The 9645-nt window shown below is 42.5% G+C and overlaps 1 protein-coding gene across 1 annotated transcript; it reads left to right on the top strand.

Annotated features, from left to right (window-relative positions):
- Nucleotides 1-690: 690 nt before the first annotated feature.
- LOC129815362 (probable nuclear hormone receptor HR38) lies at nucleotides 691-8451 on the top strand. The gene is made up of 7 exons (XM_055869120.1): nucleotides 691-933; nucleotides 3292-4118; nucleotides 4330-4459; nucleotides 4731-4894; nucleotides 5151-5353; nucleotides 5547-5725; nucleotides 6012-8451. The coding sequence occupies exons 2-7, from the start codon at nucleotides 3294-3296 to the stop codon at nucleotides 6272-6274; spliced, it is 1764 nt and encodes a 587-aa protein (XP_055725095.1). The 5' UTR covers nucleotides 691-933; nucleotides 3292-3293; the 3' UTR covers nucleotides 6275-8451.
- Nucleotides 8452-9645: the final 1194 nt, after the last annotated feature.

Below are 9645 nucleotides of genomic sequence, written 5' to 3'. Positions count from 1 at the left end.
AGAAGTAACAAATAATTAAAGAGCAGCAGTAAAATAACAATGGCGAGGCTATATACAGTGCGTATGCAATATGTTATTAATGTGTTATGTCATTAATAAGGTTTACACTTTACATACAGTGCCCATTTTTACTGTGTAATTATTCCTGTAAGTACAGTTTATCAAGTATTGTAATTACTCAATTGTTCAAATTTTACTTAGAAGTTAGGCCTACAGCTAGACCTTAAAGCCAGTGAATTAAACCTAACTGAGCAATGGTGTATATAAACTCCCTAAATTGACATCCCTGTTTGCAAATGTCACTGTTTACAAATGGTATGTTAGACTAGACATATTAGCCCATATTAGCCTATATATAGGCTACATTGTGTACCATTTGAATAGCCTATAGTTAGGCCTATGCTATTTAAATAGACTTAAACAAAACGACCCAGCATATAGTCTTTACAAGGACTTCCCTATGACAAACCATTAATTACGTTATCTCTGTCGCTCATTTGGCAGTTATAAACTTTGCTTTAAGCAATAAAATGTAATCATCTGACGTTTATTTTTGGCCTATTCCAGGCAGTTATAGCTCTACGCGTGTAACCAGGTCTAAATTTAGATCAAACGTTCCGCCGTCGCTTGCGTCAATGGAATCCCGAGTGTGCGTCAGAGTATAAGGACGTCTGTGTGAGAACGATGCCATTGGCTCCTGACCCGGAAAAATCACCGCCCCCTTTGCCATTTTTGCGGAAAGACACGCCTAGAGTCGGGGCCACCCGACGTAACGGCAAAATAAAAGTGACTGTATATATTACGCTCTACCCGAAGTCTGGAGATTTCATTCCCTTTCTGAACTTTAGACAGAGGTTTAATACACTTGATGCTTCTCCATCACTCGGAATAAATGAAAATCTGTCTAAGGAATTTAGAGGATTTATAGATCAGGTTAGTAAAATGTATTTCTTATTATTTTGCATTAATGCTAGTGGTATTACTGTTTTGTTATGGATCCGATGGGCAAGGATGCTTTTTTGAATCTTAGAAAACTTTACCCTCCTAAAGAGCTTACTTATTGAATGATTTGTGGCATTTTAGCCTACTTACAATGACTGTAAATTTGTTTTCTTGATCATGTGATAAAGTAGCCTAGTCTCTTTCTATTTTCGAATGACATATACAGAAAAGGCAATGTGTAGATGCTATACCATTCGAATAGGCTACAGCTGCTTAAAACTGTTAATCAAATAATAACTTAATAACATGTCAGACCAAATGATAGATGTCTTGGATATCATTGTAGACTTGACTGCATTCAACATTGGTCGCTATCACGCTTGTGAATTGACGATGTGTTGGTCCCCCAGTTCTCTATCATTGACTGATTTTTGCCTCGCACGTTTCAAAGCCTACCTGTAGACTATGCTGTTTAACAGTGCTATTTAATAGGGCCTTTTATATGTTGCCAATAGGGGTGTATTGATGGTCTGAAATAGTTGAGAATATGAGTGGTAGACTATTTATAGTTTTGTAATATTTGCTCTTCATGGTCAGATATTAAAAATTTAATCCGTGTGTATTATTTTATTATATGAAATAAATAGGCTGATGCATCACATTGTTATCAACTTAGGCTACTAATGACAAAGATCAGACAGGTGGCGATGTGGCCAGTAGTTTTACTGGGTGTTCAAGAGGAGGCAGTGGCGGTATCGGATGTCTCACTGTTGTCTCTCTTGTCCTCATCTTATCAGATGCACACATATCCTCTGCGTGCGTGTTACACATGGGGTTCAGAGGTTAACTTGTGACCTTTTGATGTAAGCACCCTTTTTATAGGTCAAGGATGTTTCTTACTTTAGTTTGTGTGCAACAAGTGTATAGTTTCTCTCACCAAAGCACATGCTAAGAGGTAAAAACACAAGTCACTGTTTAGGGGCAGAATAGCTTACACCCAGACATGTTGTTGGTGATGATACACTATATATACAAAAGTATATGGACATCCCTTCAAATTAGTGGATTTGGCTATTTCAGCCACACTGTTGCTAACAGAGCCCTGACCTCAATCACATCAAACACCTTTGGGATGAATTGGAATGCAGACTGCGAGCCAGGCCTAATCGCACAACGTCAGAGCCTGACCTCACTAATGTTCTTGTGGCTGAATGGAAGCAAGTCCCCACAGCAATGTTCCAACATCTAGTGGAAAGCCTTTCCAGAAGAGTGGAGGCTGTTATAGTAACAAAGAGGGGACCAACTCCATATTAATGCCCATGCTTTTGTAATGAGATGTTCGACAAGCAGGTGTCCACATACTTTTGGTCATGTAGTGTATAAACAGGAAAAAGCAGTGATTGCACATAAATTCAAGTATTTAGGATAATTGTTTATTTTATATTGCTTTTTGTCATGCCAGAATATCTTGAGATATTCAAAGCTTTGACTGACCAACAGCCTTCATTGCGATTTTAACTGAAATTGAATTAAGACAATAATTAAGATATTAATTAGATCAGATGATTATAGCTACAGATTAGTGAAAAATCCTCCAGAGCCGATATTGTTCTGATATGGACAGTTCTGAGAGGTAGACATGAATCACATAGACATGTCCAGCTGCTAAAGACACCTTAGCAGCTCGCCACAGCCCTCCGCTCTGCCAGGCCTGTCACCTTCCCCTCTTCAGCTGGCATTTAGCCCACCGTGGAACCCAATCCCCAGACCTTGGGTAGGAGGGTTGCCCTGTTCATAACTGAAGGGGTGGGTTTCAAAGCATTCAAAGCCAGTAACCAATATCCTTCGGCAAGACTATCTCCCCATCAGCCAGTCAGCCGGCTTTCCAGGCTTTCTCAGAATCACCAAAGGGGTACCACGAGGCCTAAAGCTGTGGCAGTGTGAGGAGAGGGGGGAAATGGAACTGTTTCTGTATGGGATGATGTCAGAATGCGCTGTTGGAGAGGTGTTAAAAAGGGATCCCTAAGACGGGTTAAGTTTCTTTAGTGTTGTTGACTTAAGTGATTAGTAAGGAGGCTTGCAGATGATGGTTATAGAGTTGTTTACAGATTATTGCACCTGGTTTGGCTGGAGTGATGGTGAACTTGGAGCGTACGGCAGGTGGGCCTATAGGGTCTACTCATGCTACATTACTCAACATAAATGGCACCATTTCAATTATTTCATAATTTCAGCAGTTATGTTGGCCTCAGGTTTTGATAGTGAACAACAATTAAGAACAACGACTACAGAATGCAACTATTTGGCTTCAGAATATTTTTCTTCAATATTGTTTTATTTATTTTTTAGCAATGCCCTGTGTTCAAACTCAGTATGGAACTGTGCCCTACGACAACAACTACTTTATCTCTGAGTTCCTGAACCCTGACCTCAGTGCTAAGCCTGCCATGGACATCGGTGCCCAGCGGGACCAGCTCACCGCCTCCTCCCTCCCCAGCATCAACACCCTGGTGGGCAGTGGCTACGTGGGCGAGTTTGACGCCTACTCCTGCCAGATCACCGCCTCCAATGCCCCCTCCGGCCCCGCGGCCGGCGGCAGCTCCAGCCCTCAGGCTCAGCACTCATCCTTCAAACTGGACGACCTCCAGGTGTACGGCTGCTACCCAGGCTCCTTTGCCCTCAGCTACCTCGACGAGACGCTGTCCTCCTGCGGCTCCGATTACTATGGCAGCCCTGCGTCGGCCACCGCCTCCCCACCCACCCCGGGCTTCCAGAGCCAGCCTGGCTCGGCCTGGGACTCCCCCTTCAGCCCCTACTCCCCAAGCCCTGGGTGCTGGGTGGCTGATAAGTCAGGCCTAGCTCAGCAACCCTCCTTCTTCACCTTCACCCCCCCGGTGGAGCAGCACTCCCCCCTGGGGCAGCATCAGGGCCCCCAGCAAGGTGAGGAGGACCCTTTCTTCCAGCCCTCACAGCAGCACGCCTCCCCTCTCCATTACACCCCCTTATCCCTGGACCAGGTGTCCCTGGACAGCCCCGGGCTCATGGAGGGGCCTATGTTGTCCCCTAAGATCAGCAGCCCCGGGGCAAACGAGGGTCGCTGTGCGGTGTGTGGGGACAACGCCTCCTGTCAGCACTATGGCGTCCGCACCTGTGAGGGCTGCAAGGGCTTCTTTAAGGTAGGAAGCTTCACAGTACTTATATTATTATTATTTCGCAGGCTGGTTGCATAGGATTTTTTTATAATTCAGTTACACATAATAACCTATTCATACATTAACTTGGCTCCAGTTCCAGTAGAAGTGTGATTATAAAAGAGAAAGGGGAACATTGAGAAATGTGCAGGAAAATAATCACACTGTTCTTTGTTTTTATTTTCCCTTCTTGCAGCGAACTGTACAGAAGAATGCTAAATACGTGTGCCTAGCCAACAAAGACTGTCCGGTAGACAAGCGGCGGAGGAACCGGTGCCAATTCTGCCGTTTCCAGAAGTGCCTTGTGGTGGGAATGGTGAAAGAAGGTAATGCCATGTTACACCCCCTTAAAGCCTCAGTGACTATTATATTTGATGTGAAACCCAAGGTCGAACTGACAGTCATGTGAAACCCAAGCTAAGAATGACATAAATGCTAAACTGAAGCTTTACAGTGCCCACTCGTAGAAAAAGAGAAACTGAAATGGATATAGCAATTGTTTAGCGAAACGGAGGCTTGCGGTGACAGTCATATGAGAATCTCAGACACGTACAGTCAGTGAGAGTATTTGTTGTTATTTCTCTCTCTCACTTACAGTCGTCCGCACAGACAGCCTGAAAGGTCGCAGGGGTCGTCTTCCCTCTAAACCCAAGACTGTACCAGAGTCAGCGTCCACCACACCACCCATCAACATCATCACCTCTCTTGTCAGGGCTCACATAGACTCCAACCCCGCCATCGGAAAACTGGACTACTCCAAGGTAAGACCTCCAGACCTTGTCATGTGACTCATGGAACAGCATATTATTGGTTGTATGTTAAGTGCCTGCAGTATCTCGTCTTTGCTGTTGAATCTCTCTCAGAATTGCTCAAGTTAAGCTTCTTGCTTTAATATCGTTATTATGTAATTCATCTTCTTTGATAGAAGTGATCTCGATCACATTTCACACTATATGTTATGACGAGATGGACATCAGAGGCAGTGTCATCCTTTTCTTTCCTCTTTCCACTCCTCAGTACCATGAGACAGTGGCCAGCCTATCAGATAAAGAGGATGCCAACGACATCCAGCAGTTCTACGACCTGCTGACAGGCACCATGGATGTGCTGCGGAAATGGGCCGAGACCATCCCAGGATTCACCGCCTTCTGCCCAGAAGACCAGGAGCTGCTCCTGGAATCTGCTTTCGTGGAACTCTTCATCCTCCGGCTAGCATACAGGTATAATTACCACTGTAAACATTGTCTGCATCCCAAATGGCACCCTATTTCCTTTGGGCTCTGGTCAAAAGTGATGCACTTAATAGGGAATAGACTGCCATTTGGGATGCACAATTTACTGTATAGTTCCTTAAAAAACACAAATGTGCACCCAATGTTTCTGCAATATATGTTAAGGCTGTTCTGTCTCTAGGTCGAGTCCTGAGAAGAACAAGCTGATCTTCTGCAATGGTGTGGTACTTCACCGTATGCAGTGTGTGAGGGGCTTTGGCGACTGGATCGACTCCATCATGGACTTCTCCCAGAGCCTCCACCGCATGAATCTGGACGTGTCCTCATTCGCCTGCCTCGCAGCACTCGTCATCATCACAGGTGAAACACATTCGCATGTAAACACACGAAGACAGACAGACAGACAGACAGACAGACAGACAGACAGACAGACAGACAGACAGACAGACAGACACATACAATTTCACTATACAGTTAGTTTTAGTGAACCCCTTCTCTGCTCCACTAGGAGTTGAAAGCAATAAGTCTGGTAAGTTCTGGTTACTCAACTGAAACACTCATACTATATGCTGTGGTATATAGCCTGTCACAAGCCCATTTATTAATGTGTCTGATCAAGATGTTTCTCCTTGTTGTTTCTCCTCAGATCGCCATGGCCTTAAAGAGCCCAAACGGGTGGAGGAGTTCCAGAACCGCCTCATAACCTGTCTGAGGGACCACGTGACCGGCAGTGGCTCCGACGCGGGGCGGCCCCAGCCCAACTTCCTGTCCCGTCTGCTAGGGAAGCTCCCCGAGCTGCGCACCCTCTGCACCCAGGGCCTGCAGCGCATCTTCTACCTGAAGCTGGAGGACCTGGTCCCCCCACCACCCATCGTAGACAAAATCTTCATGGATACCTTACCTTTCTGAAAAGATGAAGAGGAATGATTAAGTGATGATGCTGAGGGGACAAACATATGATAAACTGAGGAGGTGAATAGGGGGCCGTTGTCTGTGTCCATTACATTTGGGACTTCTGAGTGTTGAATGTGGATAGAAGGCCCCCCCCCCCCCCCCCCCCACTGAAGTGGAATCGCCCCTTTCCAGTGCACTGACTTGATGAAAAGTGTCTGATTCTGCCTCTGGTCCAGTGTCTAAAAGTGAGGACTTAGACTGTATTTTTCTCACATTTAGTTTAATAACAAAAACCTGTGGGTGACAGAATTGGATGTTTATTTTCCAATCTTTGGAATTATCCTGGACAATTCCTTCAACAAGAGAGAGGAAGACATGAGATAACATTTCTAGTTTTTGGTCTCTTTTGTAAGTGTGACTTTGTAGAGTGGCTTTATCGCTATGCAAAATGTGTACGTTTGTGTTTTTGCACGCTGCAAAATATTGAGAGACAGTTGGTGTGTATGTACAGCTCTGAGGGGGAAAAGCAGGCATGTTCACACCTGAACACCCACGTAAACCTAAGTTCTCAAAAATCCTATTGAGTTTCCAAATCCCAACACAACTTAATTTAGTAGCTGTTCAAAGTTGACACATAGGGAGGCCAACAGTGTCAAACACTGTAGTCTCCAGTCCACTAGCCTTTCTCAAAGACAACTGTTGCGTCCTACATTTCAAAGTGAGCATTTTCAGTGAAACCATAATAATAATAATAGCCATTTGTAGTCCTGATACCACACATTTACACCTATAGAAGGTCGGACCAAAGGGTAGCTGTCTATCTGTCTGCAGTGACAGCTGGCCATTGTTGTGACATTTACAGCTCATCAACCATAAAGCCTTAATGTACTTTAAAGGCCCAGTGCAGTCAAAAATGTGAATTTCCTGTGTTTATATTTATATTTTCACACTATGAGAATGGAATAATACTGTGAAATTGTTACAATTATGATAATGCCCTTTTAGTGTAAGAGCTGCCTGAAATTTCAGCTTGTTTTGGTGGGATGGAGTTTTGGACTGCCTGGTGACATCACCAGGTGGTAAATTAGTTAATAGACCAATAAAAAAGAGTTCTAAACCTTTCTGCCAATAACAGCTAGTTTTCAGTTTTCCCCTCCCCACCCAAAATTCTTGCTAGAGAAATTGCTTTTTGCTAAGAAGCTATTTTTGTTTATTTTTTTACCATTGTAATTGAAAAAATCATAGTAAGGTACTTACTTAATGTTAACCCAGAAATTATTTGATATTGAGTTAAAATGGCTGCATTGGGCCTTTTAAAAGGTGTCATAAATTTTACTCATGCCACAATGCAACAAGTATTGCGGTTTTGTAATGGCAGGAGAATCATTTCACTGAAACTATTTTTTTCCCCTTAAAACTTTATAGGAATGAGTCCTTAAAAAGAGAAAAATGCCAGCAGAATTACAATGTTTAAAAAGTGCCTTTAAAAAAGTTGAAGAACTCCTGTGTATTCAGGTTTTCATTTCAACCATCTCACTGATAGAAACTCTGTAAATCTATTAATTTGTCAGCAACAACCAGATGACAAAACATTCAAACAGACTTGGTGAAGTTTGATTGGCTGAAATGAAAATGTGCATACCAAGAGTTACTTGAAAACGGAGGTTAGGAATCTCATGGTTTGGAATAGCCTAAGAATAGTCTAAGGATAAAAATCATAGAATAAATTTCATTTTTTGAATGTGGGAGAGTATTAAGTTTCACACTATAGCTGTAACATGGATCCACTCAAACGTGTCCCTTAATGCTCTATAGCTTACTATCCTTATCCTTAACTGTGTGAATCTATAAACATCTGCTACTGTAAGGGTTGCCTTACACACGCTCCTTCAGGAGGAGTGTGTGCAGTTTTATAAAATGTAGTTATTTTTATTTTGTTCTTGAAATTAACTTCAAGGGATTTCTTAAGTCATTATACAGTGAAATGTGACAAAAGGGACGAGCAGCTAAGAGCACTTCAGCGTTCTAACACAGTATACAGATTTATACAAAAATGTTCTATGTTTGTTTGTGACGTGTGTATACTTATAACATAAATACTTTATATTTGTGAGTTTTCGTAATGTGGTACATACATATATATTCAGAGGAAGAAAAATTATTTAATATTAAAAGAACATTTCAAAATAAAACATTTGTTGCCATTTTTCTTAAATGTCATGATACTATTTCACAGACAATTTTTACTACACATGCTTTTATGATGGTGTGTGTAGTAAAAACTATCACCAGATTCTGAGTTTTCTGGTATCTCCAAGTAAATCAGTGGTTAAACCACATAAGATGATGTCAAAACTATTTCCTCTAGTCTACAGACTCTTCTGCAGCCTAAGTTATACACCATTGGTTTGATTTTCATGACATCATAACAGGAAGCAGTTCGTTCCTTTCGGTTAAACCACTTGCATAGTTTCTAGATAAGATTGATGGAAGGGGAACTTTCATGCTCTGTGCCACGCAGGGGCACATGACGTAATAACTGTGTGGGAGTCTGTGTCTTTTCCATAATGTTGTCTAATTACATTATATGAATGCTCAAAATAGCTTATACCAACCAATCAATTCACAAATAGCAACACTATACCAACCAATCGAACTCACAAATAGCAACACCTTACAATATGAATTTTGGTTGTTCCCCTTTGAGTTGCTTTGTTATTGGGCTGTATAAACCACATACTCTATTAAATATAGTATGGCATGGCTATGCTGTAGGATATGCCAGCAAATACAGTAGGGAGACCCAAGTCACCTGAGCACATATTCAGCTTGTTAGATTTAGCAACTCATCTTTGATTGCAATAATAGATATTGTTCTAAGCTTTTCACAAGTTCACAAAGTGTTTTAAATTGTATGGACAATGGAGATAACTCACTCCATCCACTACTACTATAGGGCGAGATGATCAATGCAATATGTTGCTGTAATCAAGACTGCTATTACCACTGTGGTGCTTTTTGAGATTGGTCTGCCAATGGGATAGGGGGAGAGGTGCACAAAACTTGCTCTTGATCTAATTCACCATCTTGTACTTGTAAATGTGTTTTGTCGCACAAGGTGTTAACGATGGCACAGCACTCATGATCAGCAGAGGCTATCCTTTGCCTCTCAGCCCACAGCCCAGGAGAATTGCAGCCGTGTTCAGCCAATACCCCTCCGGATACCCAATCTCAGACCACAGTCCAGTCATCTGGATTTTGATGTTGGCAGCAGGAGTGGAAATGGGGTCAACAGGAGAAAAGAGGGTGAGACATTGAGACATGTATTACCATTTAAAAAGCCAGACATGCCCACACCCTGATGGGTACAGTTAGTGGACAGACTT

This window comes from Salvelinus fontinalis, chromosome 18 (genome assembly GCF_029448725.1).
Source record: "Salvelinus fontinalis isolate EN_2023a chromosome 18, ASM2944872v1, whole genome shotgun sequence".
NCBI classification, from domain to species: Eukaryota; Metazoa; Chordata; class Actinopteri; order Salmoniformes; family Salmonidae; genus Salvelinus; species Salvelinus fontinalis.
The sequence above is the reverse complement of the archived record's forward strand: the minus strand, read 5'-3'. Positions and strand labels throughout refer to the sequence as shown.